General features: G+C 37.7%; 1 protein-coding gene across 1 annotated transcript in view; it reads right to left on the reverse strand.

The window, feature by feature from the left end:
• Positions 1-6,195: 6,195 nt before the first annotated feature.
• Positions 6,196-17,362, reverse strand: part of myo18aa (myosin XVIIIAa) — a 125,379-nt gene continuing 114,212 nt past the window's right edge. Inside the window, 4 exon segments of the mRNA XM_056467204.1 lie at positions 6,196-6,283; positions 9,913-11,339; positions 14,079-14,201; positions 17,285-17,362. The exon segment at positions 17,285-17,362 is cut by the window's right edge and continues 62 nt beyond it. Coding sequence (XP_056323179.1) covers positions 9,926-11,339; positions 14,079-14,201; positions 17,285-17,362 — 1,615 coding nt within the window. The 3' untranslated portion in view covers positions 6,196-6,283; positions 9,913-9,925.

Genomic DNA, 17,362 nt, shown 5'->3' on the forward strand with positions numbered 1-17,362 from the left:
ACAAAAATTAGTCTGTTTCCCTGTGTAATTTAGCTAATTGTAATCTTGCTTTTTTTGTTGATTCTGGCTTGTTGAATTCCCATGTTGTCACACAAGGAAGCAGTGTGTTTGAGGTTTTCCTTAAATGCTATTTTACAGTTGTGCCTCCAATTAACTCAAATGTTGTCACTTAGCCAATCAGAAACTTCCAAAACCTTGACACCATCATCTAAGTTTTTTCAGAGGCATAATAAACTTGATTTTCAAGAAAAGTTATAACAATTTTTTTTTAAATATCTCTCATTATTCTGCTATTAAGCATAACAGAAACGAATTTGATAATCCTAACTTACCTGAAAGAGAAAAGGTTTAGTCACATTAACATCTGACTTTTTTTTAATGGTTATGTGCCTTTTTATACAGTGTGTGTAAACTTCTGGTTTCAACTGTACTTCAAATGTTGACTTCTGTATTCTTTATTGATTAATGTAGATGCGGCAGATATGGTGGCTTTTCCTATATAATAGTGGATGATACATGAAAAATAGTGAATAGTCTTAATTTACAACGAGTAAAAATTGTTGTTGTTGATGATGTGTTTTACTTTTGTGCATTACAATTTAAACTACACATTATTCTACAACATTTCTAAGAGCCAAAATGAACCATGTATGACTACAGGTCATAACAAAACTCATGCAAAGCACATCATTAGCTGGGTGTCCATCTTAATGTAAAGTGAATCTTTTCAAAGTTTGCATAAAAAAGGAAAAAAAGGAAAAAAAAAGGTGTTTCCATCGAGTTGTTAGAGTGGCCGACTGTAGTATTGGTAGCCTAGTAACCAACAGTAAACAAGGCAAGCAAAATAGAGTCATGTAGGTGCAATGTTCACTACATTAGAATGTATTCTTCAAATGTGGTTTAATGTCCCATTATACACAATAAATTTTCATAAAGTCCAAAAACATCTTAAACAAGTGTAAAAATGTAAAATGTTTTGCGAATTAAATTATATTTATTGGAAATTTTGAATATCTACTACTTGTTTCACACGTGATACTTCAAAATGGGCATTAAAGGGTTAGTTTACCAAAACATTTAAACTCCATTATCATTTACTCACACTTCACTTGTTCCAAACCTGGTTTGAATACAAAAGAAGATATTTTGAAGAATGCTGAAAACCTGTAATCATTGTACTATTCCTTTTTTTACTTTGGAAGTCAATGGTGACTATTTTCAGCTTTCTTCAAAACATCTTACTTTGTGTACAGTGGAAAAAAGAAACTTGAGGAGGGTGAGTAAATAGTGAGCACATTTTATATTTGAGGTGAACTTTGCCTTTGACACACTGAAAAAAAATATTCAAAGATGATTTCTTGGATTTACTCAATTTTTTACGTTAAGTGGTTGTAAACAATTTATTTGGGCTGAATTTAAACAAACAAATTAAGTTTGTTTAAATTCAACACAAATAAATTGTTTGCAACAGTTCTGCATGCAACACTTTTTTCAGTGCACAGGGCGATGGAAACCCAGCTACTGTCCTGTAGGCCTATACTGAAATCAGCACTCCTCTAGAATGATTTACATCCAACACTAACTCTGAAATATTGAACCAAAGCACCACAAGCCTCAACAGGCTTGAAAATTACTTTAATACTTATCAGTAGACAAAGCAGGGGAGAGTTTAAATCATAGTGTACTGCTGCTGTTTTAGCTTTTCCCACTCAAGAGCATCAGAACGGAGGAGACAGAAACTGTGGATCAGCCCAAACGCAAAGCAGCGGGACATCCCAGCATGCCTCTCCAGTGCTTTCCCACAATGCTGTTTATCTAAGAGCTCTCTGGAGACTCCTCGGATTAATGCTATTCTTGTGTTTGCAGACTGCACACCTTCTATCTACTCTGCTAGAGGGATGCTCTTTTAAAACCTTGCAAAATAAAATACAGTTTCATGGTAGTAAATAGCATATCAAAAAATTTGACTTTGTTTTTCATCAGGGGAAGAAGATATGTCTATACCATAATATTCTATAAAATTTTTACACATACAGTGAAGCCTAAAATGATTCATAGCCCTGGCAAGTTCTAACTTAAAGGTGCTGTATGTACGTTTTTGACTCTTCTAAAGCATAAAAATACCATAATTTGTTTGCAGATATTTAGGAAACATGCTAAGTAAACATTCTTGTTTATCTGAAAAACAATGCTGAAGTCAAATATTCTGCTTTGAAAATTATAATTCAGCACCCCGGGCTGCCTTGGTGGAAAACCATTTTCATTTATTCAGTCAGGAATGCTCTCAAAGTGTGCATCTGTGACTGAAATGACCTCCGGTGGACAGTAGCAGACTCCGAAATGAGACGCAGAATTAGAGTTCCACATGAGGTTATTAATTAGCAAATAATATAAATATTACAAACTTAAGTATTAGGTGAGCATCGTCCTAACAACATGCTATGTGACAAGATTTGCAGTGATAAACAATTTAGCTGTTTGCACCAGACGAAACACCACAGCAATTTAAATACAGCCATTTAGAAGCACAGAATAGTGCACTTACTGCACTCTAGCGAAATGGTAAGGTTTATAATCTAATTAATACATATTTAACCTCTTTAACATTATTAAATATACATGCTGAATCACTCATGTGTTTAGTTTTAAAGTTTAATTTCAAACAGTTTTTTTTATGTTCAAGACCTGAGGTGATCTATCTGCTGCTGCTTTCAGTAGTATGGCAGTAGGTGTCATGTAAAATGGCCTTCAAACTCGCATTATTAGCATTTAACACTGAATAAAGCACACGAGGTGTACCTGAGGTAATCATTGTCATAGTTTTTCAGCTGCAAGAAATAAAAGCCATTTCTAAAATACAAATTTCAGGTGTTGGTTAGGACAAAATATTCTCTCTATCATGTGCCTTTGTTTTATATAGAACAGGATTTAAATCAGCCTTTAGGCTCGATAGTCAGCCACACTCCCGTCGGTGTCGTCAATCTGGCATCCTGCGCTTGCGTTTGTTTTGATCCAGGAGTGAAATACCTAGTTCAACCACTGAGTGTCAAACTTATATATTTTAAAGTCACATTTATTCAACCAGAAAGTTGTCCTTTGACTGGAAAATGACACAGGCTTCTCCCAAAGATAATAAGACGATTTTTCTCAGCTTTCATGAACATTTGAACAAACATAAGTCAGAATTTGACAAGGGTATGAATAATTTTCGGCTTGTATTACCGTACATGTAACATTTTTCTCATAATTATAAATAAATAAGTCACTTTATATCACATCTGTCAAGATTGGGATGTGAAAATAAGCGATACCCCAATTAATCTCATATTTAGATTTTTCATCTGATTACATTCACAGAGGTGTCACTTTAAAAACACACAGATCTATAATGAAAGCATTCGATTGCTTTCCTAACTTTTTATGCTCATTTAAGATAAATTTGTTTTTATTTAAGATAAATTTGTTTAGGATTTAAATTTGTTTAAAAGAAATCATAGCAAAATCGACATGTTTAGATATTATTATTATTATTATATTATTATTATTGTTGTTGTTATTATCATTATTATTACTATTATTATGTGTACATGTCTATTCAAACTCGCAGCCAAAACCCATTGCATGTACAGAATCTGTTTGGAAAACAGCATCTATTTATCAATAATAAGCACGTTTGACAGTCACACACCTCTACATGAACTGACTGTTTTTAGGATTGTATAGGAGGGGCAATGGCATCTGTAATGAAAAGGAAGTAAATCCTGCCGTTTTTCTATTTATTTCAAAGAGTTTTCAAACCGAAATGAAAGCACAGAACAGATTTACATTTAAGAGCAAGGGGCATCCCCTGGTGGTTTGGCGGTATGGGGTGCGTATAGGGAAGATCGGCTCTTTAATGTTTATTACCACCCTTTAGAGAAAGATTTCAAATGCAGTAGAAATAGGGGAAAATACCTTTACGGGATGATAACGGGATAGAATTTGGGAATTACGGGTGAATCCTGGAAAAATCAGGAGGGTTGACAGGTATGCTTTGTATTCACTTTCCAATCAGACAATTTAAACTAGGATGCTAATCTCATTTTTCATGTTTCAAGAAGTTCCACAAAATAAGCTGTGATACTTTATGCTTTTCATTAACTTACATAACAAAAAAAAACCTGAAGAACAGTTGTTAAGTACAGAAGTACCAGCATGATCCTCTCGCTAAAGCTTTTCTTATGTTTTATTTTTCAGTTTTAAAAAACCTAATATTATTTTGTCTACAAACAGTCCATTCATTAACCGTCTGTTGCATATGACAGATGTTGTGGCCATGGGCTATATACACAGCTACTGTAGGGTTTCTTCCCATATCGATCAACTTCCGGTGAACGGTTAATGTGACTATTTTCAATTTTATATGGTTCCTTTTACAGCATCGATGTTGCAATGTAATTAAAATATAATCAGTTAAATAGACTTCAGCATTCATTTAGTTGTTCAAGAGTAAAACGAGATGAAAAGCTGTTTACACCCACGCACTGTCAGGATCAGCAGGCGAGCGCAGAAACTCCATTGAAAATACTGGAGTAAAAATAAATGTTCATATTTTAAAGACATTGCGCAGAATTTAATGCATTCTGAGACCCACTTTATATTGTACATCACTCAGGCAGTGAAGATCGTTGATTTTTAAAGAAAACAGAAAACAGTTCACCAGAAGCGTTTGACCCAGGTTACTAAAAATAATTAAAAGTCCTTCTGTCCTTTTGCATATTCCCTATATTAAAATTCCATCACTGTGTTTCAGTATGACTGTCTGACACTCTCGCAAGAGAATAAAATCATCTTTAAATATAATTGGACATGCGTGTCTCGTTTTCAGAGATGGAATTTTAAAATTGTCACAACACCAACAAAAATGCCAGCTTAAATCTCTATACTAGTTCATGTGTAAATGCTAAAACTGTACCTGACCCTTTATAGATTCGTCAGAAATCAAGTACGGGCATGAAAATTCACCAGCATCTTTTATTTACAATAACACAAATGCAAAACTCCTTCTTGCATATATATTGCTCTTATATATCATTTGCATTTACTGCATAAGCCATTGCACAGACTCTTTTTGCAGGTATTTTCCATAATAAAAGTCTTATTTAATGCATAGAAAAAGGGAGGACACACGCAAAACACATGCACACGCCAAACACACACCACATACATTATTAAGCTGCGGTCACACTGGGATTTTCCTCCCATAGACTTCCATTCATACGCATGCAAATGCGTCAGACTGGAAACGCAGGGTCATGCGTTAAGTTTCGCAGTTTGCTGCGGTGCAAAGTTCAAGCTTGATGAATTCTGACCTGCGTAATCGCATCACTTGACTGCGTGAGACCAATCGAGGATTAAAACATGACCTCTCTGGACAGAAATTTAAAACATGGAGCAATCCCTGGCTTTTTTAAATGTCATCTTGTTAATCAAGATAATCATCTTGTTTAATCCCGCCCCTTTTCGCAGCGCCGCACGACAGAATTTTGCACACACAAACTCTGGTGTGACCGCAGCTTTAGACTCCCATCTATAATCAATTTTGGCAGAGTTAGATTATCTAGTGCTAAATATTTATATTAATTTAAGGGGTATAAATATCATTAAGGCCCAAACATAATGCACCCCACTTGAAAATACACTTTGTTGAATCTTAAAGTGTTTAAGATAAAAATGCTGCCATTCAGAAAACCATTTAGTTAACAGAAGCTCATTAAGAAACAAAGAATAGAGAGATAAACGCCCTATTTCATTCAATGTAAACTACAGTAAAGCTTTGCTAAACAGTTCACTCAAGCAAATTCAAGGCAAATCATATGTCATCAAAGCAGATTCATAGTCTAACCAAACAAAATAAACATACGTTAGATATAAAGACTCTTATTCACTTTCATAATGTATCACTTCATTTTCATGGAGGAGTTGTCGATGGATCGAGATCTAAATAAATACATGTTCCACAAAGCTGCAGAGAAAATATTCCACAACACATTGATCTTCAGTACCATTGTAGACTGTGAACGAGTCTGCTGTGAGTGTGAGTCAGTACTAGAGTAAATAAGAGGTGAACCGAGGCCCTTTTCAGTGCACATGAGCAGCAGATCAGATCTACGCGGCGCTTTCCGAGGGTTGGCTATCACCATTGCTGCCTTTAAGGACAGTTCTTCCAGTTTGTGTAGTGTCTTCACCTGGTCCAGTGTTGTCATCTTCATTTTGCACAGAGTGTGGTCTGTAGAGAGGAGGGCTGGAAACAAAGACAAAAGAGTTTTTTTAGAATCAGCAATTGAGCAGAAGGTATAGAGAATGATATAATCACACATTCAGCGCAGACCTGTCCATTGTGAGGGGTCAAAGGTGCAAAATGGCATGCACAAAGTAGTAGTTTCAAAAATGTCACTAGCTATGTTTCCATCAAGCTATGTTAATGCGCATTTTGGAATATCATTCATTTCAAACATTCATTTTCTTTTCAGCTTAGTCCCTTTATTAATCTGGGGTCACCACAGTGGAATGAACCACCAACTTATTCATTATGTTTTTTTTAAGTAGCGCATGCCCATCCAGCCTCAACCCATCACTGGGAAACACCCATACACTCTCGTTCACACACATACACTACGGCCAATTTAGCTTTGTAAAATTCACCTATAGTGCATGTCTTGGATTTGTGGGGGAAACTGGAGCACCCAGAAGAAACCCACACCAGCATGGGTAGAACATGCAAGATCCACACAGAAATGCCAACTGACCCAGCCGAGGCACGAACCAGTGACCTTCTTGCTGTTAGGCGACAGCGCTACCGACTGCGCCACCGCGCTGCCCATTTTGGAATATGCGCATACATTTTGAAAATGCGCATTAAAAACATATGCGCAAAACTTAGTCACACAAACAAACTGAGTTTCTTTATGAAAAAAATGCAAAGACTACAATAAAAACACATTTACCAGACAGATTTCAATTTGTGCATCAAAAAAGTCATGTGATTTTGTTTTAACTGATCGTGTGAAAACAAAAATGGACGCGATGCACATTGCAGTGTTGGGCAAGTTACTTGGAAAATGTAGTGAGCTAAGCTATTAGTTACTCTACTTAAAATGTAGCTTAGCTACACTGAAAGCTACCCCCTGAGAAATGTAGCAAGCTAAGCTAAAAAGCTACATGGCAAAATTAGCTTAGCTACATCGAAGCTTTTTTTTTTTTTTCATTTTTAAATCGAAGCAATTTCAATCCAAGTCAGTTCTATCGTAGTGATCAATAAAACAGTCAATGAATATATACACATATACAGTTGAAGTCAGAATTATTAGCCCCTCTTTGAATTTTTTTATTTTTTTTTTATTTACCAAGTGTTTAACAGAGCAAGGAAATTTTCACAGTATGTCTGCTAATATTTTTTCTTCTGGAGAAAGTCTTACTTGTATTAATAAAAGCGGTTATTAGTTTTTTAAACCAATTTTAAGGTCAATAATATTAGCCCCTTTAAGCTATATTTTTTCGATAGTCAACAGAACAAACCATCATTATACAATAACTTACTTTATTACCCTACCCTACCTAGTCAGCCTAATTAACCTAGTTAAGCCTTTAAATGTCACTTTAGGCTGTATAGAAGTGTCTTGCAAAATATCTAGTCAAATAATATTTACTGTCATCATGGCAAAGATCAAATAAATCCATTATTAGAAATGAGTCATTAAAACTATTCTGTTTAGAAATGTATTGAACAAATTATCTCTCTGTTAAACAGAAATTGGGAAAAAAATAAACAGGGGGGCTAATAATTCTGACTTCAACTGTATGTATGTGTATATATATATTTATATATATATATATATATATATATATATATATATATATATATATATATATATATATATAGTTGTATTGCAACTATAAAAGTACTTCAGCAAATTAATTCAATGGCTTTCCTATTGTTCAAAAACACTATAGTATGTAAATATTTAAAATACTGTATTTACATTAAACTACTATATTTTTTTTCATGAAAGTGCACTTGCAGAACAAACAGTGAATAAATTTAAAGCCAATTAAACTTGAGTACTTGAGGTATGGTCGAGAAATAATTCCTCCACAGTCATCTTTCCATCAAGCAAGTTTCTCGTGTCAGCCCAGTGATTGATTGGTGAGGTGAGGTGGCAGTAACTCAACAAAAAGTTTGTTCTCGACTACCAAAAAACAGGAAGAAGAAATCATCATTCTCGCCATCATATGGATTTACTTTCATCAGCCAGACACTGGCTTCACAGCTCAACTCCATGCCGTCACTTAATGATCCGCGATCGGTAAATGTACCTTCTGTGGACGCTACTGTACAACTTGCTCAAAATAATAGCTTTACTACTGAAAAGCTATTAGATTTATAAAGTAGCGATGCTACCGCCATGCTACTGAGAAATGCACTTAAGCTAGTAGCATCACTATTTGTAGCAACGCTACTGCCCAACACTGCCACATTGCATACAGTATCAATTAAAATGTTGTTTTGGTCATACTATAATCCCTTAGCCAAAGTCTGTCATCAAAGTGGTTCAATATTATTACCTCTTAGAAGTGTCTTGAGTATCTGTGCTTTCAAAGAGTTTCATTGCATTTGTCTTCGTCTTCTGAGGTGCAAGTAATTTATTATAAATGAAAAAATACCCCACCGCAGCAAATTCCAATTTTCTTTTTGATATGTGGCACCACTCTTTCAGGAAGTGATTATTTAGTTCCCTGTGACTAACTGAATGGAAACAATGCTTTATTTACAAACATTTTTAAAGATATTCCAGTTTTACGCATCTTTGTATGGAATCATAGCTACTGTTTGTGATCATATCCTGCTGAATTATTTATTTAAAATGAAGAAATTGGTCCGCTGCTTTTGAACCAACCAAATGCGTGCACACACATTTTGAGTGAGCAGTGAGAGCACACACACAAACACACACCCTGTGAGCACACAAGAGCAAGGGCACCTCAGCTGGGTGTCGAAGATTAGAGAGAGTGCGGTTCATTCATTGCTCCCATCTTCAATTCCTGTTGGTACTAGAAATCGAACCTGCAACCTATGATTACAAACTCCCTAACGATCAGGTCACAACTGCTCCCCGGTTAAACTCAATGTCTTAATATCCATGAAATATCCCTAAAGCTCTACGTATGTACAGTAATTTTGGCTTACTGCGTTTTCCCTTCATCTTTAACTATCCTATCATACAAGCAAAATTACCCAGTCCCTTTAGCTGTCTGTTCCTAATGACAACCTACAGCATAAAAGTAAAATTAAATGGTTTATAATGATAGGGTTACACTGTCCTTCAAGCTCAGTAACAGGTAACGTTGCTCTGTGAACTTTTGCAGCCAAAATCCAGTCATTCCAATAGGAACATTCACTGTCTGGAGTATAATGCAACTATACAGGGTCGCCTAATGTATAACTTTAAGCTCCCAATATGGATCCTTTAGCTACTAACATGTACCCTTTGAAAACAAAAGTGTACCTTTTGAATGGCTACTGTCCCACTGACTGCTTGGCTGCTGCAGCTGAGTGTGTAAGCACAACACCCTTCAAACATCTAAATGATTGCATGTTGTTTTAGAACCAACAAGAAACATGTCTTACTTGGAGAATCAAAATAAGCATTTGGGTTTTAGTATATCACACTTTAAATCTGTCATTGTCATTGTTTTAAAATCCAAACCATGCTCAGGTGACAATATCAAGACATGCTTTTCTATTAAACAACACGATTCGATTTCACCTGAGGTTGTTGTGCACTTAAGGTTTAACAAAGCAGAACACCTCATGCATTTAGAGAGAAGCTTATTGGGAGCATCATTCCTCAGGCTCGCTCATCCAAGGGTCACCTGTTAATGATCCTTAATCACTGTCAGGCTTATAGAGATACTTCATGACCAAGCTGTCCACCTTCTTCTTCTGTTTCTTCACTTCTTTTTTGCTGGGGGGTCGCTCTTCAACAGGACTCTCTGGATCCCCATCGGAGGCTTTCTTATTTGGTGTCCTCTTCACACTGTTTGAGCTGCGGTATGAAACAGTTGATGCAGAGCTTGAAGATGATGATTCGGATTCAGATTCTGACTTGGACGATCCGGATTCTTTCTTCCTGGAGTTTCTGGACCCTCTCTTATCTTTCCGTTTTGAATGCCTCCTAGAATGACCTTCATTGGAGGAGCTGTCAGATTCAGAGCGCCTGCTCTTCTTCTTGTTCTTCCTCCTGCTGCTCTTGGAGCTGAAGGAACTCATAGAACTTCCAGAACGTCCAGAATCTAAAGCAGAACGTGTAAGGCCCAGATCTTTATCATCCTTATCTTGCAGCAAACTCTTAGTGCCCTTTCTATCTTCATCCTCTTCTGCACCCCCACCTCCCTCCAATTCTTCATCTGAGTCTTCCAAGCTGCGACGTTTGAATTTAATTGGTTTGAAGCTCAGGACTTCATTGATAGCCTTTTCCAGATCGGGGTCCAGATAGTTCCGGTGACTTACAGGTTTAATATCAGAGGCATCCATTGGGCTCTCAGAGGAGCGTATCTGGGCAGGAGTAGACAGACTCCGTCCTTGTGAACGTGGACTGTATGCAGCCACACTCACAGAGTCAACATCATCATCCTCGTCAACATCATCATTATTCAAACGGACTCCAAATTCACTAAGCCTAGTGCTGCGTGCCAGCGAGATTCGAGAGCCTACGCTAGTGCTTCCGGGACTGCGGCTTCTAGAGCGTTGCCTATGGCTGGTGCTCACTGACCCATAATCACTACGGCTGTCATCAATCCAAGAAGTACTACGTCGCAAGCTGAAGCCGCTCACCCCAGAGCGAGCATCTTCATCTTCGTCAATCCCACGCCGAGTAGACGCTCGGCTAGGGGCCACAGAGGACACCAAGGACTCCTTGTCAAAGTCCGGACTGCTCTTGGTCCACCGACGATCAAGGCCCTTCCTTGCCCTAATAGCAGCCTCTGAGTAAGCCAGGGAGATCACCGAACCTCTGTCATCCAGATCATCTCCAGGCCTGTCGGTGGATTTGGTTTTAGCTTTGCGCAGTGACAATCGGTCAGGCATGTCCGGCTGCTCCCGTAGGGCACTGAAGAGTGAGGTTTCATCTTTTGCACCTCCGTTCCAGTCCTTCTGATGTGCGCGTTTCCTGTAGCTAAGTGAACTCATCACAGACACCGAACGGCTCTCATCTGAGTCTTTTTTAATATCCTCTTTCCCCTCCTTTCCCTCCTTCCCTTCTTTTACATCTTTCACATCTGCATTAGCAGCATTGGGGTGTCTAAGATGGACAGAAAACACGTTAAAAACAGCAGAACTGCAAATGATCTGTGAATGAAATAGGATGATACCCATGACAGAGATAAACATGAATTGAAAGAACCAAGAGATTTGAGAGGTAATTTAGGAGCATATTTTACACCAACCCCAGGAATAAACGTAAAGGGATTAAACCCCTAATGGCAGTTACGTAACAGCTCCATACTAATACTACTGAGGATCAGAACAGTAGCAGCAGCTCTTAGTGCGAGAGTCGTGAATCTAAAGTCATCAAACGCTGTCTTCAGCTTCTTATTAGCTCTCCCACATGGAGATGTAAGTCTTGGCGGGTACTCTGGTAAACCACATCAATAGTGCCTAAATATTTTAATCCTGTAAATTTATCTACAAAACCTACATCTTCAGTCATCTCAGCAAAGGAAGGTATGATCATTCTTGTCACGAAAATATATAATCCTCAAGGTTTGCTAATTAGTTTTTTTATAAAACGTTCTATGTTAATTCACACAGAACAGTTCATTTTCCCTCTGCATTAATTTCCCGTTGTCTTCTGCATCTCATGTATAACATGATGTTCTGAAAATGCAACGATCAAGTTAAAAAAAGTACAAAATTAAAGGTTAGTTTACCCACATGCTGTTCCAATCTCATAAGACCTTCATTCATCTTCATTCATTTATTAATTTTCCCTCGGCTTAGTTCCTTTATCAGTGTTCGCCACAGCGGAATGAACCGCCAACTTATCCAGCACAAGTTTTACACAGCGGATGCCCTTTCAGCTGCAACCCATCACTGGGAAACATCCATACACACTCATTCACACACACACACTCATACACTACGGCCATTTTAGTTTATTCAGTTCACCTATAGTGCATATCTTTGGACTGTGGGGGGAAGCACCCGGAGGAAACCTACACCAACATAAGGAGAACATGCAAACTCCTGTGAGGCGTCAGTGCTAACCACTGAGCCACCGTGGTGCCCTTTGTTCACCTTTGAAACACAAATTAATATATTTAGATGAAATCTGAGCTTTCAAGTAAAGGAAATAACTATCTTTATTTAAACACATGCTGAACATTACAAATTGGGAAGTTGGATGACTACATTAACCCCTATGCTAAAAAAATGGGGAGCTAGTGGCTGAGATGCACAAGAAAAGAAACCAAAAAGCCACTCTGGTGACATCCTTGCATCCTTTTGTATTTACAATCCCCTCACTGCAGCTATACGGCATTCATTTTCTCATGTGTTGTTATTCTGACCTGAAGTGACAAGCGTGAGCGCATGCTTTCCTTCACCATTTTCTGACATCTCTTGTATTGGTTCACATCAATCTCGCAGATTGGTAAATTCTACTTACATAAATCGTGGTGCGTTTGCAGCATTCAGAAATGTTCAGATATTTTTTAACCAGATGTACCTGGAAAATGTGCGTGCGTCACATGTGCGCCGCTTGCACACCATGTGAGCGTCATGCACATCGCACTCCTCCATTGGAAATGACATTTTAATAAAACTATAGCCTTCATACAGAACAATTTTTTTAATCGTTATTAACAATGTTGTTCGGTCAATAAATATAGATACCGATTTTATCGCCCAGCCCTAGTTCAACTAATCCTACAAAGATTCAAAAACACGTATCTACACGTCTCTATCTAACCTTTTTGCATTGTTTGGTAATGTTTTTCACATCAGATCAGAGTATGCGTTTACTAAGCGGGATGCGACACTTTCATGACGCGCTCTTAACTCTAATGGCAACACATCGTATGACCTATAGTAAACACCCACCCTGATCACCTCACAAAGAAGAGAAAACAATGGCGAACAAAGTTTTTGGTTCTTTTTCTGGACTTTTCTTGAACGTTTCAGGACAGTTGATGATAAGAAGCTCTCAGATTGCATCTAAAATATCTTGTGTTCTGGTGTTCTTGTCTCAAGGGATTAAAACAACATTTTAGGTTAACTAACCCTTTAAAAATAAAAATCCTTCATGGTCTAGTCCAGGGGTGGGCAAACTCGGTCCTGGAGGGCCGGTGTCCTGCACAGTTTAGCTCCAACTCTAATCAAACACACCTGCTTATAGATTTCAAGTGATCTTGCAGATACTGATTAGCTTGTTCAGGTGTGTTTGATTAGTGTTGGAGTTAAACTGTGCAGGACACCGGCCCTCCAGGACCGAGTTTGCCCACCCCTGGTCTAGTCTGTAGTAGACATGGGACGATAACCGTTTTCAAGTTGTTTGGGAAAAGTCAAGATTTTAAAACCGCCAAAATGTTCTGCTATACCATTCCTGTGGTATATGTAAGATTTTTTAATTTGTTTTTTTTGTTTTTTATGACAAAAGTATCTCCAGCAGAAAAGATATCCAAAGATGACATTTTAAATTGTAAAGAAATCTGTGTTTTTGAAACAAATGAAGACAGCAGAAGTCAATGATTCATTTAAATTATTTACCATGACATGTTTACTGCTCCAAAATATATTGAATGTTTTTCAACATGAAATATTTTGTTTTCTCAAAAGGGAAAAAAGCTTTTGTTTTTTACTCAGACATTTAAAAAGATTATATTTTAGAGCAGTAATCACGATACTGTTAAACAGTGATATTCTTATCCAAGGTTATCATACCGTCAGAATCTCATACCGGCCCATGCCTAGTCTGTAGTTCTCTAGGCCTTATAAAATAATCCAAATCTTTAAAATGAAACTAATGAGCTTACACACTGACCTGGTGGTTTTCTGGGGACCTTCATCCGAGAGCGTCTTGGTGGATCCTTTGCTCTTTGAAAGCAATGACTTCACCCCATCCACCCGGTCCTCCACCTCAGAGTCCATATCCGATTCATCTCCACTGCCAACAAGAGAAGCTCAATCAGAGACGGCAGCGTACATTAAGGTCATTTATTTTGACCGGTCAAGACAAACAAGAGTTATGATGATTCAGTCAGTTGTTAGTGCCACAAGAACAAGTGGTTTCAATAAAAATAAATCTGAAATGATTTCACTCCATTTCCAGAACAAATAGCTCTATTTTTGACACTGGCAGAGAAAGAGAAAAAAAAAACCTCCATGTATTTTGATGTCACATCTCTTACTGCTATCTCTCTTTAAAGATGTGCGTATATACATATACACACAAGTATAAATATGAATTACAAAAATTGGACAAGCACATAATCAGTGCAGTGGTTTTAGGCTTCAGCTGTTTCTGGAGAATTTAAACTTATCAACACACAATTTAAAGATTAAGCACACACACACACACAGCTCACACTCAGACGCTAATCGACTGTGACAATCTGCTTCTATTGGTTGCATATCGCAGTTCCACCCAATTACAGCAAATCAACCAAATGCGGCAAATTCCCCCTTACTGAGTCCAAGACTTTACACTTGCACAACAACACAGATGAGCAAATAACAACGTGCTAAACAGCAGAAAAACACACGAGGCATTCATAGAGTGCCTGAAAAACTAAAACTCACTCTGGAAGTTTGTTCCTTCAGATTTTCAAAACACAGAATAACAATTTAATTCGCCCAATGGGATTCACGGTGTGTTGGCTGGTTTGGTTGGATTAAAACAAACATTGGTGTGATTACACTGTTGTCTGGTTTATTTAAATAAGGATGAACGCTGCCATCCGAAACTTGGTGCACACCATGAGCCCTTGAAACCGCATAGAATGAGAGTGTTCAGCACATACTGTAGCATTGTGCAATTTTATATCTTTAAATGACAGTGTGAACTCTAACGCCAATACAAGATTTTGAGCCTGATTTGGAAGTTACTTATGAACAGGGTGCGAATTATACATTGACGATCAGGGGGGGACCAAGTTTTTCAATTATGTTCAGCAATTTGCCTCAGTGAACCAAATTCATAAATTTAATTCATTAATTTTCCTTCGACTTAGTCCCTTTATTCATCAGGGGTCGCCACAGCGGAATGAACCGCTAACTTATGCAGCATATACTTTTTACACAGTAGATGGCCTTACAGCTGCTACCCAGATCTGGGAAGCATCCATACTGTAAACACACATTCACACACATACACTATGTCAAATTTAGTTTATTCAATTCAACTATAGTGCATGTCTTTGGACTGTGGGGGAAACCGGAGGACCATGCCAACACAAGGTGAACATGCAAACTCCACACAGAAATGCCAGCTGATCCAGCCGAGGCTCGTACCAGCGACCTTCTTGCTGTGAGGCAACAGTGCTAACCACTGAGCCATATTTAATTCAATTACATCTAATTTATTAATCAAACTTGTTATGTTTTCAGTGTTTTGAGGGATATTGAGTGGTTCTTGATGACATTTGTGATATTAAATAAACAGTTCTGATTCCTGCACCTATTAATGGATGACCATGAAAGACAGCACAGGTTTTTACAAGAAGCATGTTTTGTGAACACTTACACTGTCTGTTGGTGCTCTAGATTTGCTGAATTAATATTTTTGGTCCAAATATGCATTCACAATGGTATGAACCATTATAGGGGTGGTCAAATGTATATTTAAATTATCTATTATTTTAATTATTGACATTATTTAAGATACAGATCAGAGGAAACTATTTCCTAACAATAAAAGAGCCCCCCTCCCCATACATCTTGTTTTGTTGTCCTTCTGGGAGATCAAGTGTCAATTAGGGGGGACCAAAACCCCCTGTAATTTGCACTCTGCTTATGTACTTATGAAAAACACATCTCACAAAGAACATCCTATATCTAGCATGCAAAATATTCTGAATCAGTCGGCCGACTTGACCTCACATGGGGTCAGATGTAGTGACGAGCTACAGCAGATGACAAAGCAAATCATTTTTTAACTGGATATGGTGTTTTAGCGCTCAACAGAAACGCCTGTGATTGGCCAGAATGGTCATCGATGCACTCATTTCACCTTGTTTACACGGACACAAGAGTATATGAAAGCCACCATTTCCCACTTTTGTTTTTAAAGTATTTATGACAGCTTAGATAATATATATCTACAAGATTAGAAGATTCCCAACACAAGATTCTCAAACTGTTTTGAGGGGATACAAGTGACTTTTCTGACACTTTTTCATTATCAACTTCATTCATTTTCCTTCGGCTTACTCCCTTATTTATCAGGGGTTTCCACAGCAGAATGAACCACCAACTATTCCGGTATTTGTTTTACGCAGTGGACGCCCTTCCAGCCACAGCCCAGTACATCCATACACATTCTCACTCTCACACACTACGGGCAATTTTGTTTACCCAATTGTTACCAGAGCACCCGGAGGAAACCCACTCCAACACAGGGAGAACATGCAAACTCTACACAGAAATGCCAACAGGCCCAGCTGGGACTCGAACCAGCATCCTTTTTGCTGTGAGGCAACAGTGCTAACCACTGAGCCACCGGAGAGTCATTTCTAACTGAGTGAATGTTTTAGAATTAAGCATATGTACAAAAAATCCTGATATTTCATGTTCTTCATGATTTTGGATGTGTAAATGTTTCTAATGAAAAGATGGCTGGTGTTAATGGAAAATTAGGTGAACGACACACAATGATGATGTGAAACATCCTTATGATGACAACAGAAAAATGTTGCTGCATTATCAAGTTCATTTTCACGTGCTCTTACAATGAACAAAATGACAAACTCAAACCAACAACAACGTGCAGTGTTCTCACGTTTTGTTCTTTCTTTTCTGATACTTCGTCACCATGTCTTGTAAACTGCCAAAAATAAAATAAATGCAAAAGTAAAGGAGAAAAGAGAAAATGAGTAAACAGCGGATTTGATTAAAAAACAGAAATGTGGCAATGAAAAGCAAAAGAATTAAGACAATCCTATGTAAACGATAGTAGCATGCAGTGTTCATCTTGATCAACTTCAGAGAGCTGTTGCCATGGGAACAGTGACAGGATGCTAAACCTCATACCTGTTGATGAGGTCATCATCATCATCCGTCTCCATTTCGTCTTCCATAGCGGCCTGAAGGTCTCCAATCCTCTTAAAG

The sequence above is a fragment of the Danio aesculapii genome, chromosome 10 (genome assembly GCF_903798145.1).
Source record: "Danio aesculapii chromosome 10, fDanAes4.1, whole genome shotgun sequence".
In the NCBI taxonomy this organism is placed as follows: Eukaryota; Metazoa; Chordata; class Actinopteri; order Cypriniformes; family Danionidae; genus Danio; species Danio aesculapii.